At 52.4% G+C, this 22,289-nt stretch overlaps 5 protein-coding genes across 5 annotated transcripts; 2 read left to right on the forward strand and 3 right to left on the reverse strand.

The window, feature by feature from the left end:
* Positions 1-517: 517 nt before the first annotated feature.
* Positions 518-4,213, reverse strand: PV08_01241 (uncharacterized protein; the record flags this gene model as incomplete). The annotated part of the gene is made up of 1 exon (XM_016375604.1): positions 518-4,213. One exon carries the CDS (start codon positions 4,211-4,213, stop codon positions 518-520), a length of 3,696 nt encoding a protein of 1,231 aa, XP_016240880.1.
* Positions 4,214-5,308: 1,095 nt separating this feature from the next.
* Positions 5,309-6,517, forward strand: PV08_01242 (uncharacterized protein; the record flags this gene model as incomplete). Its single annotated transcript, XM_016375605.1, has 3 exons — positions 5,309-5,944; positions 6,014-6,403; positions 6,458-6,517. The coding sequence occupies 3 exons, from the start codon at positions 5,309-5,311 to the stop codon at positions 6,515-6,517; spliced, it is 1,086 nt and encodes a 361-aa protein (XP_016240881.1).
* Positions 6,518-7,122: 605 nt separating this feature from the next.
* PV08_01243 (uncharacterized protein) lies at positions 7,123-7,401 on the reverse strand (the record flags this gene model as incomplete). The annotated part of the gene is made up of 1 exon (XM_016375606.1): positions 7,123-7,401. One exon carries the CDS (start codon positions 7,399-7,401, stop codon positions 7,123-7,125), a length of 279 nt encoding a protein of 92 aa, XP_016240882.1.
* A 1,000-nt stretch (positions 7,402-8,401) lies between these two features.
* PV08_01244 (uncharacterized protein) lies at positions 8,402-10,830 on the reverse strand (the record flags this gene model as incomplete). The annotated part of the gene is made up of 4 exons (XM_016375607.1): positions 8,402-10,061; positions 10,112-10,541; positions 10,587-10,627; positions 10,679-10,830. The coding sequence occupies 4 exons, from the start codon at positions 10,828-10,830 to the stop codon at positions 8,402-8,404; spliced, it is 2,283 nt and encodes a 760-aa protein (XP_016240883.1).
* Positions 10,831-17,230: 6,400 nt separating this feature from the next.
* Positions 17,231-22,021, forward strand: PV08_01245 (uncharacterized protein; the record flags this gene model as incomplete). Its single annotated transcript, XM_016375608.1, has 4 exons — positions 17,231-17,677; positions 17,730-20,747; positions 20,795-21,024; positions 21,073-22,021. The coding sequence occupies 4 exons, from the start codon at positions 17,231-17,233 to the stop codon at positions 22,019-22,021; spliced, it is 4,644 nt and encodes a 1,547-aa protein (XP_016240884.1).
* Positions 22,022-22,289: the final 268 nt, after the last annotated feature.

Consider the following 22,289-nt stretch of genomic DNA (forward strand, 5'->3'; position numbering starts at 1 on the left):
GGGGGGGGGGGTTGTGTAAGGGGGATGAATCATGAAAATGGTTTACGAAATCTTGTTTTTTTGATGTACAAGCGACAGACAATGATAATAATCACGTTTTGGACAGGACGACGTCAATTTTGGCGTGTCAAGGGAGCGTCCCAAGTTATTTTGTTTTGGCACGTACGACACCTGTGGCGCGGACGGTAACAATGGTTGTCAGTCATTATGGTAATACATAATAATATTACTCAAATCACCGACTGACCTCGGGAATCTCCCTAGGTGGCCAAGCAAGAGTGTTTCGATTCTTAAAAGTACCTTTTTATGTCAAAAGACGCACTGTGCGTACTGTGCGGACGTTGTGTCATTGTGTCAAATGTGACGGAAAAGGGCTCGTGTGTGTATGTATACTAACTGTGTCGCTCAAAGACATGAGAGAGACACATACATAACACTGGGAACAACACAGACCCGTAGATGTGTAGATGATCTATCTATCCGTCCGTGTGATTACATTGGTGGTAAGGATTATATTTCAATTTCCGTATCCGCCGCCGCCGCTGCCGACTTCCAAATCCTCAGTGGCGGCCGACCTCTCCGTTGTCTCTGTGCCGACGCGTCGCAAGCGTCTGGGAAACCGATTGCCTCCGTGCCTGCTTGACTCCATTGACGACATGGCCTGTCGACCTTGCTGCTGCTGGTACAGGCCGAGACCAGACACAGCATCCGGCTGGTCGTGTCGCGGGTGCTGCTGGTGCTGATGATAATAACGTTGATCGAGGTGGGAAGCCCGAGAAGTCGCAGCTGCTGCACCATCCCAAGCCCCATTCGCTCGGTATGCTTGCTGCTGCTGCTGCTGCTGTGTCGCCCTCTCAATGTATCCTTCTCTATTAGATTCGTCAAAACCATCAATCGGACGCTGCCTCGAGACGGGTAAGCCTAAATGACGATTCCCAACGCCGCCGCCTCCTCGCCGCCACGGACGTGGAACGTTGCGCTGCCTCATGATGATCCCCGTGAGCCAATCCACTCCACCACCACCACCACCACTAAGTCTTCTCTCCCCTCGACTCGTGTCCGGTGTACTGTGAATATGATGTCCATAGACGCCCCCTGAGCCGGGGCCCATGTCCATGCGCGTCATCATCATCGCATCCTCCTTCTCCTTGCGCCGACGGTGCCTGTCGAGTTTGCGATTCACCCACCAGGTCTGCACGTCGCCGACGACAAACGCCAGCCCGATCAAAGGCACACTCAGCGCGAACCCGATGCCAAGAATCCACTTGACCACCCATCCGAGATGGAGGTTTCCTTCCTGGCTGCCGGGAGGTCGAGGGAATTCGGCAATGTTGATGGTGAAGAAACTGGCCAGGAAGCTCAGCGGCAGGAACACAATCGTCACAATGGTGAAGACCATGATGGTCTGTCCTTGTCGGACCGACTCTTCGGCCTGTTTGCGCTGGAACCTCGCCTCGAGGGCGTTGGCGTGCTTCTGCTTGAGATCCAGCACCTGCGTGAGATTGTCATTGACGCTCTTTGCCTGGCGCGTCATCCGGCCGAGGTCCAAAATGTCGAGGTCGACGAGCCGTCGTTGCTCTCCGACTTTGTTGTACAGATCGAGACGATGGTGTAATCTCTTCGCGGTGCGCAAGGTGGCGTCAAAGTCGTTCAGGACTTGTTGTTGCTGGTGCAGCACGCTGGTCAGAATGTCCAGTTCGTCTTCGACATCCTTGCACTCTACAAGCAATGCTGCTTCCTTGTCAATGTTGAGAAGATCATTGTCGAATGAGCCAGACATCTGTTGGTGCCTGTGGGCGGTGGTGGTATCGCTGGCGGGCACAGTACCGCGGTGCGCGTGACGGATACTATTACCGTCATGGTGGTGTTGGTGGTGGTGGTGGTCGTGGAGCTCATCGGATGACCAGTCTGAGGAGTGATCGTCGTCTTCTTGGTCGAGGAGACCCATGCGTGAATCGTACAGGACGTTACCACCGCCCTCGTGGGATCGTAGCCAGTGGGACGAAGCTTCCTTGAACCGTCGGAACAGCTTCGTTTCTTTCCTCGTCAGGCGGCCGATGCTTAATTCGAACATTTCGGCAAAGAGAAGGTCGTCATTGTCCCACTGTTGCCGGTCAAAGAGACCTGTGCACCGCTCGGTAATGACGGTGGCGAGTTCGAAGACGTTGCGCACTGGTGGACGCGTCGATGAATTGATGTCTTCAACAACTCCCTCAAACAGGTTCAAAGGGTCGCGGTGTGGCTGTTTCCAGCGTTCTGGAAAACACGAAATCAGCAGGTTGCCGATGCTGATCATCCACAACTGATCCACCATGAAGACTTTGAGCTCTTTTCTGCGTTTCTTGCAGTATCGATATACCACCTGGTCGGCGTCCTGGTGGTCTGTCTTGGTACTATGATGTTTGAACTGGTCCAGTGTGCGACGAGGATGCAGATCCGTCGAACCTGAAACGTAGCCGTGGATGAGCAAGATGTCCTTTGCGATCCTGGAGAGTTCCGAATCGTCAAGAGAGTCTGTGTTCCCCGCCGGCGCGCGTAAAGACTGGGTGAGTGAAGTACGATTTCGGTCAGTTTCCCAGTGGAGATAGGGCATAAACAAGACCATCATGTCGTCCTCCTGTTGGCTTTGCGCCGCCGCCGGTGCCGTCGATCGAGCAGATGGCGGTGGAGGCGGTGTTGAAGGTGCTGCTCTACGATTGTTTTGGTGTGACAGTTTCTGGGGTGTCGCTTGCGTCTGCTCGGATGCTTGTCTTGGTGGGATCCATATACGTTTGCAGGAAGGACGCATAAAGCGCGAGTGAATTTCGGAGCCACGGTGTTGCTGTCTTCCAAGCAAGCGGAGAAGACTCTTCAGGGCGGTCACATCCTTAGTGTCGCTCTCTAGGTAGTATCTTGTGAGTAGAGCTTCGAGCCAGGAGATGTTGTTTGCGGGAAGGTGAATCCAACGAAATGAGGGCTTTTTGCCCTCGACCTGGTCGAGAGCTATGGGGATAGCGGGCTTCTCTGGATTGTTCTGGTTTCGGGCATACACAATCTGCCAAACGGTCTGCTTGTTAACCTTGTTCTTGTGCTTAACGTTCCCTCGCCCGTCCTTGTCCTCGAAGAAATTTACCACAGCTGCGCGGAAGCGTTCGCAGGCCTTTCTCGCGATACGGTTCGTAGGACCCTTTAGCACGTACGGACGAAGCGCATTGACGATATCCCAATGGCCATTCTGAGCGGCACGGATGAGAGGCGTGCTGTCGAAACTGTCCTTGCTATTCGTGAGGGCATCTGGTTCTCTGAGGAGTCGGTTTAACGCGGCCAATTTGCCGCTGTCTGCTGCCCAATGCAGCGAGGTCATTCCAGAAGAGGTCCTAGCATTGACATTCGCTTTGGAAGTCAGCAGAGCATCTATTGCCTTCTCGTTGCCTTCCTTTGCAGCCATCAGCAACGGGGTCCAGTCACCGTCGCTTCTGGCCTCAATTCTAGCACCCATGAATATGAGCAGCTTGATCATCTCAGGCTCGTCATGTCTTGCTGCGAGATGAAGCGCCGAGTGACCTTGGTCGTTGCTTTGATTGATATCGGCCACGCCCTTGCCCATTTTCAGTAATGCATCGACAAGTGTCAGCTGGTTCCGTGCGGCAGCCCACAACAGAGGTGTTCGGCCTTCGCGGCCGTGGCTGTCTCGTTTGTTGAGGTCTTTGAACTTCGGCAACAGCGCAGACAAGGCCTCTGGGCTCCAGTCTGTTTTGCGCTTAGACTCGGAGGCCATGATTTGCAAGCAGTTCTTGCCAGTCGCGTCTTCGAGATTGGGATCAGCCCCACGTGCGAGCAAGGTGAGAATGACATCGCTTTGGCCCCGTAGACACGCGGCCATCAGCGGTGTCCTCCCAGTCGCATCTTTGGCTTCGAGCTCGCAGCCTCGATCGAGGAGCAGCGTGATGATTGCATTCCTCGTCTTGTCGTTGGCGCTGGCGATGGCATTTTGGAGCGGGCCATGGTTCCCGACAACGTCGGTTTTCGCACCAGCATCCAAGAGCAATTTGACGCCATGCTCGTACCCAATGCTAATGGCCTTACTCAGCAGCGCACGAAGGTCATTCTCGTCGTTGCGCCGGCTCGAGTCTTCGTCCTGCAATAGCCGTGCGAGATCTTCGTCCTTTTTCTGTGTCACGGCTTTAGTGAGCTTTATGCGCAACGGGCGCGCTTCGGTCGTAGCTGTAGCCATTTTCTCGCGAGTTGTCCCTGTGCATGTTGATTGAGCTGAGCAGAGGCCGAAGACCGGGTTGCAGACATAGATGGGACAAGGCGCAATGAGCAATAAAGACGTTTTTGACAGGAATTCAGCTGGCCACCCTCGTGATTAGGGAGAATAGGCGAGTTCGAGACCAGGGGGTGTTTTCCCAGCCAGCGAAGCTTCGAACAATTAGGCTAGGCTGGTGAGGCTGACGGTTTCCCCCCCGAACTGGAGACCCTGCATGGAGCGTTCCGTAAATGTTGCCATGCATCTCTTGGGGGCTAAAAGTTTGTGGTACCAGGCTAGCAAACATAGTTTCACGAGGCAAAGACCGCCGTTGGAAGCTGGATGCCAACAACTGAGAGGATCTGGCCTTCTCGTGTGAAGATTCACCTTGTGCGAGACACAGTCGAAAGCCTGTTGGTCACCGGGAGGTACGCCACTTCGTATCGATGACAGTGATTAGCCCAAGGCAATCATACCCTTGTCTAGCATCATGCAATGATGTGGGAGCTCTGCCGTGTATCTAGTTTCGATACTGCATTTGAGAGGTGGATGTGAGGGAGTAACTTCTCGCAGAAGAATTGGGAATGTGTGTAGCGAGACCGTCAGCCATATGTCCACGTATCCTTCTGTCGACGGACGACCTGGCTAGAATCTCTGGTCAATTTCAGTCCTCACAAACTCGGTTCTCCGGCCAGAATCATGGGAGTGCGTAGAAACTCCCGGACCGTTTCGCCGCGGTTGTATCCGCGCTTTGCATTCTGCACGTCCCTCCCGGACCAGACAACGCCCATTCGGACGACCACAATGCGTTGCGGAACGTTATCGAAGCTAGCACCCATCCTGGAAGCAGGCGGCTTGGGAGTGCAAACACTACACACGGCGTCGAATTGACTGCTGCCTGGCTCAGAATGCTATCCCTTTTCGAGATTCAAGCATACAGTTCTCGAATGCTTCTACCGAAAACTTCACCTTGGCTGAACTCGATACCCAACACCAGAGCCTTACCGATAGTCCCAGACACAATTGGAACCTCCAATTTGTGTACCTACAACAGGACCTCGCACTATCGTTCGACCGACCATGGCACCAGAAATTGAAATTCCCACTACCCATTCTGCCCTGACATTCACACGGAGAGGCGACCCGCTCAGAGTTCTGACCATAACACACGACTTCCCAACCCCGAAACCGTCCTCCCTCGGGCGCGGTGAAGCTCTCATCAAGGTCTCCGCCGTGTCCACCGACGCCGGGGTCACATTCATCATAAAAGCGATCCCACATCTGACCAGCAAACCATGGATTCCCGAGATAAACTTCGCCGGCACCATTGTGGCCATGGGACCACCGTCCTCGGACGACTCGAATGGTCTACATGTAGGCGACGAAATCGTCGGCGTGCGCGCCAACCCATTTTCTAGATACAACGGTGCCATGCAATCGTATCTTGTCAGTCCCGTAAACATGCTCGTTCGCAAACCCAAATCAACCTCGATGATCGAGGCCTCCGGTCTGCCCGCCATGGGATGTACAGCCCTCCAAGCGCTCGAGCTCGCGCGAGTCAAGAGAGGCGACAAGGTCCTGGTGACGGGAGGAAGTGGGGGTTTGGGAAACATGTGCGTCCAACTGGCGCGAGCTCTTGTCGGCGAGTCGGGAATCGTCGTGTCGACATGTTCATCACAAAACTCGGAACTTGTGAAGAGCCTAGGAGCAGATGAGGTAAGGCGGTCCTTTGATCGAAGCAGAGCCACGCACAGACAGCCGGACTAACACGGGTGGTGCGCTCAGACAATCGACTACAGAGTGCATGATCCCCTGTACGAGTACCTCAAAAAGCACCACTCCTCAGCCCCGTTCAACGCCATACTTGACGTCGCCGGCAATCCCAGCGAAATGTTCACGTCGTCCCCAGAGTTCCTCACCGAGTCCGGGATGTTTGTTGTCTTGGGGAACATGAAGGCACTAGCAAGCGCCTCTCTCCTCGCCCTGCTATCTGGATTACTGATTTTTCAGCTGAACCGCTTCCGGCCGGTGTTTTTGGGAGGGACACCTCGAAAATGCATTTTCTATTCAGCCACGCCAAATAGCAAAGACTTGAAAAGAATCTGTGACATGGTCGAGGCAGGACAGGTCAAGTCATTGGTTGACAGTGTGTGGAAATTCGAGGACGTGATCAAGGTACGTTACTGGCGTTAATTTCTGAACTTGATAAAGGCTGATCGATTGCGGTAGGCATACGAAAGAGGCCTGAGCCAAAGAGCCAGAGGGAAAATCGTTGTGACGTTTGAGTAGGACAGTGCATGCACGTACGCCGGTCGTGATGCTGCAATCCGATGCATGAAGCCGAGACACTTTTCGGCGCAATTGATGGCTGAATTGACAGGAACGGCCGATCCATGCTCCTTCCTGCTGGTATGGCGGAGCTGGTGTGTATCGAGCCTGGGCCATTGGCTCGCTCCGAGGCAGACAGTGTATCCATGCACCTTCGACTGAAGGCCGTGCAGCCTGCGATGCGACGAGTACATGTGGCCCAACATGGAAGGAGACAATGTCGTCCCATCTCGCGTAGACATTTCGTAATGTAGGACCGGTGTGGCACGAATCTCACCTAGGTATGAGGTACAACCTGCCTGAAAAGACGAGGTAGAATACCCATGCATTCCCGGGGCCCCCTCTCACTCTCATCTCAATCTTGGTGCAAGCTCGAAGCGGTGTACTTTGGAAGCGTTTGCACATATCGACATGTCCCAGTTGAACCCTTCCCCCCTCCGGATTCCCCCCTCTCGAATTCATCAACAAAATTCGTAGGACGGCCCGGCCATCCCTCGAATCGTGCGCGCGTGTATCCGTGACGTGGTATCCCGAGACCGCGTTGTCTTCTTCTTCTTCTTCTTGTTTCACTTTTCCCTTCCTCGTCCTCCCTGCACACTTTCTTCGCCCAGCACCTTCGCGCTGCCCATGAACAAAGCACCCACGTACCCGCCCAGGAACCGCATGTCTTGGGCCTGGACGGCCGTCATCCTCACCAGGTTCTCCGTGTCGGCAAGGTGCGCGTTGAGCTGGGCGAGCTGCGCGTGCAGGTGAGCGTACTGGCGGTTCTTGTTGGTCGACGTCGCGTTCATCGAGGTCGCCGACGACTGCTGGTGCTTGGACCCGGGATAGTTGTTTCGGTCCATCTTGCAAAGGTCTTCTCTCGTCTTGCGCAGACAAAACAACTGGTTCCCCGTGTCCCCCGTATAGACACGGAGTGGAGATTGTTCTCGGGAGAGAGACAGAAGGAGAATGAGAATGAGAATGACAGAGGCCGAAGGATATGCGAGGTCTGCGACACCAGCACGGAGTTACGAGGTACAAGTAAACACGTCCCGGACTATCTGCGGTAGAGATGCAGATAGGCACTAGCCTCACAGTCGCGTGGCATATCCACCTACTGTACACAATGTACGGCGCACTCTGCAAGGTATATTCAGACACGACCACAAAGACCCTACCCAGTCAAGGAAGGTTCTCAGGTTACAAGTTTGAAGGATTCATGTCTTAAATCTTTGCTCGTGTTGTTTAATTAAATATCCTGCTCACCAAGAGCCGGCGAGGCTCCTTCTCCATCATGTTACCAGAGCCATTCCTTCCACGTTCCCCATCCGCCATACAAAATGCCTTGATATTATTTCGTAAAGTCCTATCGTGTGCGCGCCTGGAAAATTTGTTATGCCCTTGAGTGTGTGAGACAACGAGGTCTTTCTACCAGGTAGCCAATATCAAGACGTGCGAGGAGAAGAACCTTTAGGCCCTCCCCTTTCCAATCCACTTCAGAGTCGACAAGAGCGCGCGGCCATTCAGATAACAGATCCCGTCTCGTGTGCGCTGGAACAAGGCCCTCCAATCGCTCCTGATTACGATGTCGTATTTACTCGAGAAGTTGAGAAGCAAGCCGAATGGCTCCAATGTTTGATTCCGATTCCGCCGTGTACCCCAAACTCGTCTCAATGCTTTTAGCAATGTTGAAAAGTCCCGTCTGAACCTTTCACGTCGTTAATTAAACTTGTATGCAAACCAGAGTGACAACTAGACATATACACAATACTCTGCACAACGCAGGCCCTAGGTCGAGAAACACCCACGAAAGCCAGCGTGGGAAGGACAATTGTTCAATTAGATGCATTTCGCAGCTGCTAGTTAGTGGGCACCAAGCATCTGCCTTTGCGCAAAGCTGCTGGTACTGCTGTGTGCGGACGGTTCAGACTCGATGTTTGCGCTTCCGCTGTCGCCGCTGCCCGCGCTGGCGCTGGCGCTTCCGGTCAAGCTCTTTACAGGTGCTTTGGGTGGCGGGAATGGTTTGTTATTGCCGGCTTGTTCGACCTGCCCGGGAATCATACCGTTTTGTCCCGGGGGGTATCTTGGTATTGGGGCGGGCATGCCTCCAGGAGGAGATGGTCTGCCATTGCGGGAAGGGCCTGGCTGCATGTATGGGTCATTCGGTGGTGAAGGTCGGCCACCCGGTATCCGTCCAGGTGGACCAAATGGGTTCCCAGGTGAGCGACTTGTCCGCCGACTAGGTGGACCAGGGTATGGGCCGCCGCTCATGCCCGGGCCACCATTCATACCAATTTCTTGCAGACGGCTTGCAGTCAGAGAGTTTGCTCGTGACTCGTCGGCCATTTCCTTCCGATCGACATTGCCATAGCGATTCGAGGAGAAGCCCATCATAGGGTTGTCCAGAATATTCGATCCAAGGACAGGCATATCTGACAAAATAGACGCGCTCGTCCGGTGCCTTCCCATTCCCATGTTAGGCCGGCCATACGAGCCTGGCCGCATAGGGCCTCCATTGACATAACCATCCTTTCGTAGCTGACTTTGACTAGGGGCTCGTTTGGTCCGTCTTGATGTAACGCTCATCATATCGAAATTGTCTGGATCAATGGAAGGAGGAGGAGGTCCACGAGCCATCATAGGATCGAAGAAATCGTCGTCGTCATCGTCATCATCGAACTCCTGATGACGGTTGTGAGAAGTTCTGCGACCGCCACCCCCAACTCCTCTCCTCATCGCCATCTCTTGTTGTTTTATTTGCAGTTCTCGCTCTCTCAACATGAGTTCACGTTCCCTCAGGGACGGCCCAACACCATTCTCAGCAAAACCAGCCGGTGCGCCATCGCCATCGGCCATTTCATCATACAAGACGACATGGCTGAATTCGTCAAGATTGTTCTCGTCATAAGACGGCCTTCGTTGCATTGGGCCTGGTCGCTGAGGAAAGCTGTTTGGAGGGCCTCGGAACCCGTTCACAGGCGGGGGCCCGCGCCTTCCAGGAGGACCCATTGGAGGCGGGCCACGCATCGGGCGTGGAGGGCCATTGAACGAGCCGTTCGGCTGTCGAGGGGGAGGAGGGTTGGATAGAGAGATTGTCCGGGGGGGTGGTTGAACTGCTGCGGTAGGAGATTGCAGTGAAGCTGGAGGAGCCGCTGAAGCGACGGGACGGTCTTTGTTGACTGTGTTAACATGGCGCAACAACGCGTACAGTGTCTCTATTCGTGGGACCTTCACACCAGCAGCTTTTGCAAGCTGGACAGGAGCCCCTAGGTATGTCTCAACCTCCATCGGACGTCGTGCCGAGAAATCCTGATACATTGTGCTGGCTTCTTGACTTGAGTCGATCATGTTAGAAATCGTGGTTTCTTTAAAATCTGCAGGAAAAACACAATTTTGGGCACGTGCTACTGAGAGCAGCTCTTCGATAACGTCTGAAATGAGGTCGTGAACCCCTGGCATTCGCACAAGATCGGCGAGGTTTGCAGTTTCGAATACGACGCTTGTAGGATGAAAAGCGATAGGCCTGAGATGTGATTAGCGAGAGACTCGCGTTCGACCATGACGTCTACTTACCCAATCATCCTTTCATACTGCTGTTGCTTGATGTTCGAGGATACCTTGCAGTCAACCTGCGCCGTGGTCAGGGTCATTGCCAGTGCTTCCGACATGTCGCGTTGAATCGCTTCAGGGATGGTTGAATTTTGACTGGACGGGCCAACCCAAATCTCCGTAGAACCTCTGTGCTCGAATTCGCTAGTACCCAGTTGTACCAAATCTGCACCCGAGACGAGGGAGAGGACGACGTTTGTCGGAAAGCGTTCCTCTAATTGTTTTTCCACCCCCAAGGTATTGGTAGTATTCACAAGAATGCATGTGTGTTGAGGAGTGACGACAGACTGGATTATATCTGCAAGATTGTACACATCGGGGAGGGCTTTGACGCAAAGAATGACATAGTCAAAGGCTGCCTGCCGGCCGCCTGCGTCTTCGGGTGTTTGAACCACTGCAGATGGTTAGTCGAAGAAGATGAAATGACAAGTTCACGTACCGTATCGAGGCTTGAATCGTTCGTTGCCGAACATTTGAGATCTGTAGTGAGGGTCAATGGCGCACTCGCAGGCCTTTGGAGAACTTGCTTACTTAAAAGAGACGCCATATTGGGCGACGCTCTGATAGTTGGCTTTCCAGACCAACGTAACGTCGCAAGCATTGGTAGCTTGCAAACGCCACGATAGGAAAGCAGAAACAGCATTGCCGCCCACTAAACAACAATGTCTCAGTTCTCGGTTCATGACTTGGGCGCGAGCACGGCTGGAAGAGGGCCCGCAATGGCAGGACGTAAGGGGGGTAGATTGTCGACAACAAAAGTTGAGTGATGCTCACCGGAAAGGATCCTCAACCGAGGAGGAGCAGGCGCCATTGTGTGCGTAGGTGCCTGTTCAGCAGGACCTGTTCAAGATATTACAAGACGGCCGGAAGAAGGCACGTCCGATGGGCGTATGGAGTGACCGCAATGCAGCTGTCCAAATTACCCTTTTTTTTTCTCTCCCGGAATAAAGCGTAGTTTTTGGGCGAGTACTGACGCCGTGCGAGACCGAATGAGGACGAAACGAAAGTGTACAAAGTTAACAGATGGCGGCCGACATCGAATTGAAACGAAAGACTGGATGTTGATGGCTGAGAAGTGAAGAGTCGAGGTCGAAGGAGCCCTGGAGGTAGGGAGAAGCGGGAGGAGTGAGGGCTCGGCGGAGCCGGAGATTCTTGCTGTGCAGTAAGACAAGGGTTGGAAGAAGAGAAGTTGCTCCTAAATCGAATCCATGTAAAGCAGCACTTGGAGGGCCACAGCGGTTGAGAAGGACTATAACGAACGTGATGAGGGCGCGGTGAGATGGTGGTACAGGATAACACGACGGCAAAGACAAACGACGTTGACAGTGCAGTGGCTGCGGTGATGAAAGGGAGGTCGCAGCAAAAACCAAATTGAGAGAGGCGTGGGAGGCGGCGCGACGATTGTGATGCGCAATGCGAAACGGGGGGATAAAGTCGCAGTACTCGTGCGGGAGCGCTAGGTGCGAGGACTAGTTAACTTTATTACTTGTGGACTCCTCGTTCGCCAGCTCCAGCACCAGCACCAGCGCCAGCAACGGGCGGCCCACGGCCACTACGACGCACAGCGGCGCATACAGGTACCCCCAGGCACCAGTTTAACGAGGCCCAGTTGGCAGTCCGGAATTTGTCCCTGAGCCAGTGAGCCCTCGCCGGTGACGCCTCAACAGCGAGCCACTCTCTGCTCCTCCTATTCGGGCTGCTACACGGTCAAAAATAGCTACGAAGGTCCTGCAAGTCCGTAGGGAGGAATAGTACTGGTAGGTACTGCACAAGTACTCTCCTGCTACTAGTCTACTGCTACTTTCGTGAAAGATAGTGCAGTACGGCAGTATCAACGGCCAACGCTTAGATAAACTATTTTTCCCTGCTAGTTACAGCTTACAGACCTCTTGTCCGCCGGAGGCAGCATCCGGATGTCTCTATCTACCATGTGTGGACGTAGGTGCCCGGTATTCTTCACGTCATCACTTGAATTTTTGGTTTGCATGTAGGACAGCTGGGTCTCGGTGCCAAGCCAACGATTGAGAGCCCGTTCGATCTCGTGTTTTAAAACACAGTCCTTGCTTCACCAAAGGCTGCCCTTCATTCTTTACTGATGGAGCGCTGTCAAGGTGGAAAATTTCCAGAGTAATTTTTTCTTTTTACTCTTGTTCCTGAGCCATCCCCATTGCTCCGGAGTATGTATGGAGTAGGGTTACGGATGATCCGTGTGTCCAAGACGTGTCCACTCTGTTCGCGCCCTCGGACCTTCAAGTAGAAACATCCCGATATCAGCAACGGATGCACAGTGCACAAAAATGATGGGTCGAAGGTGAAACTTCTGTTGAATGATTCCAGAATTGAATGATTGTAGAAATTGAGTGCACTTTCGGTCACTACACAAATTATACAGACGGCCTGTACTCGTTTGTATATCTCTGCAATCTGAAGCCCGCAGAAATGTGGAGTTGAGGCACCCTGACAATGTCCGTTTGCCGACGACGCTATTGTCTTGATAGGTTGAGGCAGAGCTCCCGCCTGTAAGACTTTTTGTCTGGCGCTAGTTACCAACTTACAGTACCAGCCCAGCTGAGGAACCTGTCAAAGACCACACGCGGACTTCTGGATAAGGTATGGAGTACTCGTACAGTACCGGAGACTCGAGGTGGGAGCCCGAGATTCTGGTGGTTTTCACCCAGCAACTAGTTTCTCGCAATTCCGCCACAACTCGTGCCCTCGCCAGAGCCAATATCCACCACTAACTTGTTGAGAACAAGACTGGTCCCATCTTACGCGCCCGAGGATGTACTAGTGAATGATGTACGCGGCTTGATGTCGGCTAATCGAGCCACTGGATGTTTTTCACGTTGTTCTCGTGGTCAGATTTACAACTCACAGCCATGGGAATTCAGGCATCCCGGTTGTTATGGAGCGGGACAACACAGCAAGGAGAATCCGCACTCGGCCTTACTTGCACACTATCTCCTCAGGAGTGAGGCATCTACAGACTACAAGGATACAGCCGCTTCTGCTGATCCCGGCTTCATATGGAGAGGAGAAAGGCGAGCCATACGATCAACTTCCCGTATGACGTACCCAAACACCGGGAGGTCAAGTCTAGAAGTACCTACAATAAACTCGCTCGGCTGGTCGCAGGCGAACTCGCTCGAAGCTGGTCAACCCCAGCCTGGTGAGCGAAGGCCTACCACGTGCTGTTGTTGTCGTGATTCGTGAGCATCCGGCTGGGTAACAATGCCGGGTGATGGGTCGTTGTTTATTACGACGAGAACTTGTACGACATGATGAATGAACATATATATGTTGCGCTTCCACGATAGCATCTCGACTTGTCGTGCTAAACAACTCCGTATGGCTCGACTCTGACCTGGATACTATCAGCGTCGATTCTGTGTGTTATGAACATGAACACTTTGCAAGACTGCCTGCAGGGGCAAGACATTGAGGACGGAGATTTCAGACTCTGCTCTGGGCTGTTGCCATGGCCGCTAATGGCATACAATGAAGGTTTAATTGGTCGGCCGAAACAGAGGCTGAATCAATGAAGATTTGGGGATACTGTTGTGTGTCTCAGGTGGAGCAGTCAATCAAAGGTGTTCTGGCAGTGCTTGCTTGGGTCGTGGACCTGTGGGACGCGATGCATCTGTCGGAGCACTGCATGTCCGGATATTGTGTACGCCTTGGATGGAGTATCTCTTCAGCAGCTGCACGCCGCGACGATGTTGAGTCTTGTTAGACTGCTGTGGTGCATTTGTCTTGGCGCCGATGCAAGATGCTGCTATCCATCTTGGTGTGTCTGTCGGTGCGACCCTTGACATGCATGTATCCTAAAGACTTGTTACGGAATCCTCGACTCCTTCAATGTGCACGCGAACGAAAGCTCCTTATGCTTTCTATTCATTCGGATCTCCAACGATCCGCATCCACTTAGCTCACTAACTAGCGGGCAAGCGAGATACAGTACAATGATCCGGAGGACCCGGGGCTAGTGAGGCTCATCCAGGTTTTCTTCCTCGCCTCTAAATGGCGTAAACATGGCCGAAATTGACAACGGGCAATCTGAAGGGCAGGGGGTTTGTGCCTTGCCATCTGGCAATAAAAGACTCGAGAGTTGGCATACTGTGTTTTGGCAGCTGCAGGCGGTCTGTTCACCGCCCCTGGAGCCTCCACAAGGCTAATATTTGTATTGATCCTGCAGATCATCTCGTTTCTTACCCGGGGCCGTACGTATTGTACAAAATATTATTGTACAGTTCTGTCGGAATTCCGTAGGCTGTACTCCGTGCTGTACGTACTCGGTCTTGTGTCAAGGACGAAGAAGCACTAAGCTGGTGGTGGCGGGTTTCGAATAGATATCCGCATCTCCTGATAGATATCTGTGCAAACATATCACCGTCGCGGGATTTATCGTGTATGCCTTGCGATTGTGGACTTCAGAGCTCTGAAAATGATGCATGGCGCGATCCCAGGCATTTCCAGATCCTGCCAGGAATTGTTCTGTTCGCTTGTTTGATGGGTTAGTTGGATCCTGGTCAGAGACCAAAACTTGGCAAATGTCGTTGCATGTCCCTGATGATTGTATCAACCATCCCTGGCACAGGTGTCGCTTGCTGAAATTGAGGTTGCAGCGAGGCTTTGCTCTTCGACGCAATACGTGAGTCCTTTGAACCAACTACTTCGCTATCTGTCGACTTGATGGCATTTGGAGCGGCCGTTGTCGATACATACTGACCACATCTCACTCACGTTTACGAGGCGAGGTCATACAAGTGTACTAATCTTAGTAACCTTGCGACGCGTTCAGTCTTTTAGCGACAGGGACGTGTTCGCCCCTCGCTTAAACGAGGTCAGACATTGTACCTGATCTTAAGCCTGAATACTACGTGCGCAGGTTTTTTTCTGTCGTAGGTAGACTCGTAGTGCAAGCATCAATGGACGATGGTCCTCTGGCCAGGACGCTGTGCCCTGGAGACGCCTGCACATTGTTTGCTACCCGGGAATCGAGGACAATGAAATGAGGTTGCCCACCAACACAGCTTGGGCAAAGAGTACGCAGTTGTCGGATACCTCGTTACGTCAGTTGGTTGCAGCTTCTGCATCACGTATCTTGGGTAGGTTTCAAAGTTTGTCGACGGATACGGAGGGTTCATGCATCAGAATCAAGATGGTTGAATGGTGTAACTCTGGCAAGGAAAGGTTTACTCCACGGCCTGTGCTCCTCCCCAACACCGACGCACGAAAGCCTAACAGTAGTTGTACCCTAAGCGGGCGAGGCCGGTGTCAGATCTTCCTCGTGTTCGCTTGCCGGACGCCGAGACCAGAGCTGTGGCCTCAACCGAGAAGAGACGCGATCCTTGCGCGTTTCAGATTCAGGGCAACCGACGCGCTCCGCTCAAAAGTTCAGTCAGAGACTCCAAACCAATTTATCTTGAGACTGAAGGCGCCGAATTTCTTTACCCTCATTATTCCAGATTCTGTGTGCGTACGAGGAGGGAAAGTTTTGATTATGAGTCCAATAGTAAGCATTGTCTGATAAACCAAGAATTTATGCAACTTCTATGCACGAGGATGACTCAGCCACAGCACCCATTGCCCCTTAAAGGGTGCACGGGCGACAAGACTTGCAAAGGGGCCGTTCAGAAAACGAAGTTTGGCCCTGGCATCTGCACATTCAAGTTGACAGTCGACGACAATGGCATTCAGGGGAGGTCGCAGAGTTATGTGCTAGTTCTTGTCCTCTGCCTAAAATGCCTTCGCAACAGTTCTCTGCATTTCCTTTTCCGCAGGGGGTGTCCAGATAGGTCTAGGATTTCTCAGCCTGGTTGCCTTCGGGCCACTCGGAGCCAGTAGTTATGCTTAAATCCGTGCCTTTGCCCCTCATGGGTTGGAGCCCCTGGTTCGTGGCGCCAAACGGCCAATTGAAGCTGGTCCAAGCATGCCTAACGGACCAACGCCAGCCTCATATCCAAGATGAACGATAATGGGAACTCAAAGGGAGAGCCTCTGCTTGGTAAGCCTATTAGCCCGCTGGGAGCGGTGATGATCTGGCTTGATGACCACTTCGCCGCTCGTACATGGACTCCATCTGGACATGGTTGCTGGACGAGCATTTCTTTCGTGCCGACTTCTCGGTGGCAGGCGATCGCCGACGGAGGCGTCTCCAGGGCGTAGCTGTACGAGCTACAAGATGTTTCCAGTAGGCAAACAGAGATTCTCCCTACTGATACCGGGACAACTACATGGAGGTACTGAATAGTGAACCCTAAGTGCACCGGAATGAAGCTGCTACCATCAGCCCGCCCCTTGGCGCGTACCGTGAAGCACTGCGCGCCTGAGCTTGGGCACATTGTGGTTGGTTCCCTCGCAAGCAGCGCCCGGGGATTCCGTACGCTACGCCTACAGTAGGTAGGTATGTATGCTTTTTCGAAACGACGCCCCCCTGCGCTCGGGCTGTAAGCTGTCGACGGTCGACAGTCGTAGTAATCTTGCTGATCTCAGTCAGAGTACTTCTTTTTTTTGTTTGTAGACACGTATTCTGCCTATCTAACATCTACTGGGAACACGAGCGAGGTAACCGTGGATCAGAACTCGCACTCGCACTCGCATACTCAGGACAGAGTCTATCGCCCCGTGCATTGGGTGTCTGCCCGTAGCCGTGCGAAGGTCCGGGCCCGAGGACCCTTTTATTTCTCACGGCCGGTGGATCACGAACCCTCCGAGAATCCCCCCAGTCATCCTCCGTCTGCGGCGAGAGCAACCCAGCCTTCCAACAGACAGTCGTCCTTCAATCCTTATCTTGAGAGGGCCTCACTGTTCTGTTCACGTTCGTCGTCGCTCTCCCATCGCCGACCACGCAGCTATGTGCCTTCTACCTCATTGCTGACGTGAGCCGACTCTTCCGCACCATCCCCTCTCAGCCCCAACGATACGGGGAAGCCCTCTTCTCGATCTTACGCGATTTGTGCCCGAAGGACCAGAATAGCTGCAAAAGCGTGTTTAATCACGCCTTAGCACGTTGGTGCCGTTGTTCTGTGGTCAAAGTCCCGCGGTCGCCTTCGTTCACGCGCCAGGCTAGACTTCTGCATCATGGCGCGGATACATTTTACAACCGGGGAGAACGAAAGCACCCAGCCAGATGTCTCCAAACCGGTCAAGAGAATGCGCTGGGCAACGACGCGCAAAGCAGGACAAAGTGGTGTGAACAAACGGCGTTCTCTGCTTGCCAGGGTTCCTAGAGTGACCCTTTCAGCATATGAAGAAAAAGCCCCTGGCCAGGACAACCATGGCCAGATCACCGATGATAGTCCAATGGGACAGGAACAGCAAGAGGAGAATTCGCAAGGTCGCACCATTTATGTTAACCAGCCCTTACCGCCAGCAGCGTTGACAGAGGAGGGACACATCAAGGCGCATTATGCAAGAAATAAAATCAGGACGGCGAAGTACACTCCTCTGAGTTTTGTGCCGAAAAATTTGTGGTTTCAATTCCATAACATCGCCAACGTATATTTCTTGTTCATCATTATCCTCAGTGTGAGTCTGGTGGTTTCATCTGCGCAAAAATCCGACTGACCAATCCTGCTAGATTTTCTCAATCTTCGGCGCCTCCAATCCTGGTCTTGGATCGGTCCCTCTGATCTTCATCTTGGTGGTCACGTCGATAAAGGATGGTTATGAAGATTTTCGGAGAACCGTACTCGACAACGAGCTGAATAACTCGCCGGTATACCGCTTGGTGGACTGGAATAATGTCAATATTGGTGAGGACGATGTCTCCCTATGGAGGCGCTTCAAAAAATCATGCACGAGGACTCTCCTTGCAGCGTATCGTTCGATAAAAGGCCTGAGATCGAAGAAGCAGAAGCGCTCAGAAAACGATCTGGACGGTTCTGGCGCCGATGGCAGAACATCCACGGGCACGAGGCCGACCATTCGGGCCTCTGTTTACTCTGAAAGGACATCGTTCCATTCCGTGCATACTCAGGGAGATGATATCGCAATGACCCCCGTCCCATCACCTGGCTATCGTGCAAGTCTATCGCCCAATGGCCAAACGTCAGAACCACCAGCCAGCGCATTTTCCTATGAAACTGCAGAAGAGACCCAGGCCCGAGGAGAGAATGCTCCATCAGCCCTCCGTGTCAGCGAGCCTGCGAAGCGTAAGAGCAACATCGCGCCTACAAAGGATTACGGCAGCATCATCAATCCATACAAAGAAGTCTCGGGTCGGGCTCGATTCAAGAAGGATTACTGGAAGAACGTCCAGGTCGGAGATTTCATTCGTATCTACAATGACGAACAAATCCCAGCAGATGTTGTTGTCCTATCTACGTCTGATCCTGATGGCGCCTGCTATGTCGAGACCAAAAATCTGGATGGGGAAACAAACTTGAAAGTTCGCCAGGCTTTGCAGGCGGGTCGTAAGGTGAAACACGCACGAGACTGCGAATATGCGGACTTCATCATTGACAGTGAAGGCCCTCACCCCAACCTTTACTCGTACAGCGCGGTCGCTAAATGGCAACAATTTGATCCTCGAAACCCAGACGCTCCTCCACGCGAAATGGCAGAACCGATCAGTATCAACAACCTACTACTCCGAGGCTGCAGCCTGAAAAATACTGAATGGGTCCTGGGTGTTGTCGTCTTCACAGGGCAGGAGACAAAGATCATGTTGAACTCCGGCATGACACCTAGCAAACGGGCGCGGATGGCTCGTGAGCTGAACTGGAATGTCATCTACAATTTTATTATCCTGTTCTTCATGTGTTTGGTCTCGGGCATTGTGCAAGGCGTTACTTGGGCCCAGGGTGACAATTCCCTGGATTATTTCGAGTTTGGTTCCATCGGTGGCAGTCCCCCGTTGGATGGCTTCATCACTTTCTGGTCGGCCGTGATTTTGTTCCAGAACTTGGTACCTATCTCCCTGTACATCACTTTGGAGATCGTCCGCTCATGTCAAGCCTTTTTCATTTGGTCCGACGTGCACATGTATTACGAGAAGCTTGATTACCCGTGCACACCAAAGAGCTGGAACATCTCTGATGATCTTGGCCAGATCGAGTACATCTTCTCAGACAAGACTGGAACATTGACTCAAAATGTCATGGAATTCAAGAAATGCACGATCAACGGACGACCATACGGCGAAGCATACACTGAAGCTGAGGCAGGCATGCGCCGAAGACAGGGCGTTGACGTCGAGGCTGAGACGGCTCGCGTTACTCAAGAGATCGCAGAAGCTCGAGTGGAGACCCTAAGACTGCTGCGAAAGACCTACGATAACCCCTATCTTCATGATGACGAACTTACATTCATTGCACCGAATTTTGTTGCGGATCTGAATGGACAGTCCGGCGAAGAGCAGGCTCGAGCCTGCGAGCACTTCATGGTTGCATTGGCACTTTGTCATACTGTTATTACAGAAACGACTCCTGGAGACCCGCCTAGAATTGAGTTCAAGGCACAATCTCCAGACGAGGCCGCTCTTGTTGCCACTGCGCGCGACATGGGATTTACAGTGCTTGGCCGTACCAATGACGACCTCCACGTCAACATCTTGGGGGAGGACCGAACATATCGTATCTTAAACACGCTTGAGTTCAACTCCACACGGAAACGAATGAGTGCCATTGTCCGAATGCCAGATGGAAAAATAAAGCTGTTCTGTAAGGGTGCTGACAGCATGATCTACTCGCGACTGAAGAAAGGCGAACAGCACGAACTCCGCAAGTTGACGGCCGAGAACCTAGAGATGTTTGCTCGGGAGGGCCTCCGAACACTCTGTGTGGCCGAGAGAGATCTTGATGAAGAGTTTTACCAAGAGTGGAACAAAGATCACGACTTCGCTGCTCAAGCACTGACCGATCGAGAAGATCGTCTCGAGGAGGTGTCAGATCGTATCGAACGGGAACTCTCTCTCATAGGAGGAACAGCCATCGAAGACCGTCTTCAAGATGGCGTCCCTGACACTATTGCTCTTCTGGGACAAGCCGGCATCAAACTATGGGTCCTAACCGGCGACAAGGTTGAGACTGCCATCAACATTGGCTTTTCGTGCAACTTGCTCTCAAACGAAATGGACTTAATCCTGTTCGATATCCCTGAAGGGACTGTAGATGATGCCGCCAGCCTCCTCGATAAGCACCTTAAGACGTTCGGTCTTACAGGATCGGACGAAGAATTGGCCATTGCTCGAACCGTCCACGAACCTCCACCACCGACTCATGCCCTGATCATTGATGGCGAGTCACTTCAACTTGTACTTCGAGACGAATTGAGACAGCGATTCCTGTTGTTGTGCAAACAGTGCAAATCAGTGCTCTGCTGCCGAGTCAGCCCGGCGCAGAAAGCAGCTGTTGTCCAACTCGTTCGGAACGGCTTGGATATCATGGCTTTATCCATCGGCGACGGAGCGAACGACGTTGCTATGATTCAAGAAGCCGATGTTGGTGTTGGTATTGCTGGCGAAGAAGGACGTCAAGCAGTCATGTCATCCGATTATGCTATCGGCCAATTTCGATACTTACAGAGACTCATTTTGGTTCATGGTCGCTGGTCTTATCGGCGTCTGGCAGAATCAATTGCCAACTTCTTCTACAAGGTATGTCTCTTGGATTTTCACATGATACAGCCACTAACTAGACACAGAACTTGGTCTGGACTTTCGCTCTTTTCTGGTATCAGATCTATAACAACTTTGACATCACATATTTGTTCGACTATACGTACATTTTGTTGGTCAACTTGGCCTTCACGTCGGTGCCCGTGGGTCTCATGGGCATTCTGGATCAAGACGTCAGTGACAAGGTCTCATTGGCAGTCCCTCAACTGTACAGACATGGCATGGAAAGGAAGGAATGGACGCAGACAAAGTTTTGGTAAAAGAACCTGCCTCCTTGAGAATTTCTATGCTAATTCAAATTCAGGTTGTATATGGCTGATGGGCTTTACCAGTCCGCCATCTGCTTCTTCATGGCATACCTCCTATTTGAGCCCGCTACATTTGAAACCGAAAACGGACGGGGTATTGCCGACCGTAGTCGCATGGGCGTCTTCGTTGCTTGCGCAGCAATTGTGGTAATCAACTCATACATCCTCCTCAACACCTACAAATGGGACTGGATCATGGTGTTGGTTACGGTAATCAGTTCTCTGTTGATCTTCGCCTGGACCGGCATCTATTCGTCTTTTGAGGCCTCCTTCCAATGGTACAAATCGGGCGCGGAGGTATATGGTTCTCTGACATTCTGGGCATTGACACTGTTGATCGTGATAATCTGCTTGCTCCCTCGATTCGCCGCCAAATTCTTCCAGAAGAATTTCAGACCCTCTGATATCGATGTTGTTCGAGAACAGGTTCGACAAGGCAAATTCAAGTACCTTGACAATTACGACGCATACGTCCCTCCCAAAGCTGTGGATGTGTCCGCAACTTCGTCCGAGCGACCAGAAGAAGGTTCGAATGAGCTGGACAAAAACCAAGGCCACAACCGGTACCCAAGCATGGCTGAGTCTCAGCGTCCTATTGTTTACCCACCATCAGAGGCACCAACTCGACACCCTCACAGCCAGACGGGCAGCGACGGGACAGACAGGACTGCGCCCTCGTTTGATCTATCCAGATATGGTGGTGATGGACACACCCCAGAAAGGGTTCGTGCCAGAAGACCTTCGTTGGAGCGAGTTCGCTCTTCCTTCGAGAGGCAGCGACAATCCTTGGACAGACTGAGACCGAGCTTTGAACAGAGCCGGGATTTTACAAGTGCTGCAATGTTGACGAGAATGGAGTCGGGATACTCGGCGTCGAATTACTCTCACCCCCTGACAGGCTACAACACCCGGAGGACGGAAGACATTGCAGAAGAGCATCGGTAGCGTTCGAACGATGTCAGGCGTCTTTACATTGCCTCATGACTTCATGGCCTTTTCTTAGATTTATGATATTTTCGGCGTCTTGCTTGGCTGGATGGGAACGAACATCCAGAATTGAGTGATTGGATTATTTTATAGTGACTCCCTCATCTGTATATAGTTTAAATCTACCACAAAAGGTGGAATGGCGGACTTGAGTAGAAGAAATGAGGGAATACCAATTGATCTTCAAAGCTAAGAGCATTTGACTGGAGACTCAGTACTAAGCTAG

This window comes from Exophiala spinifera, assembly GCF_000836115.1.
Source record: "Exophiala spinifera strain CBS 89968 unplaced genomic scaffold supercont1.1, whole genome shotgun sequence".
Taxonomy (NCBI): Eukaryota; Fungi; Ascomycota; class Eurotiomycetes; order Chaetothyriales; family Herpotrichiellaceae; genus Exophiala; species Exophiala spinifera.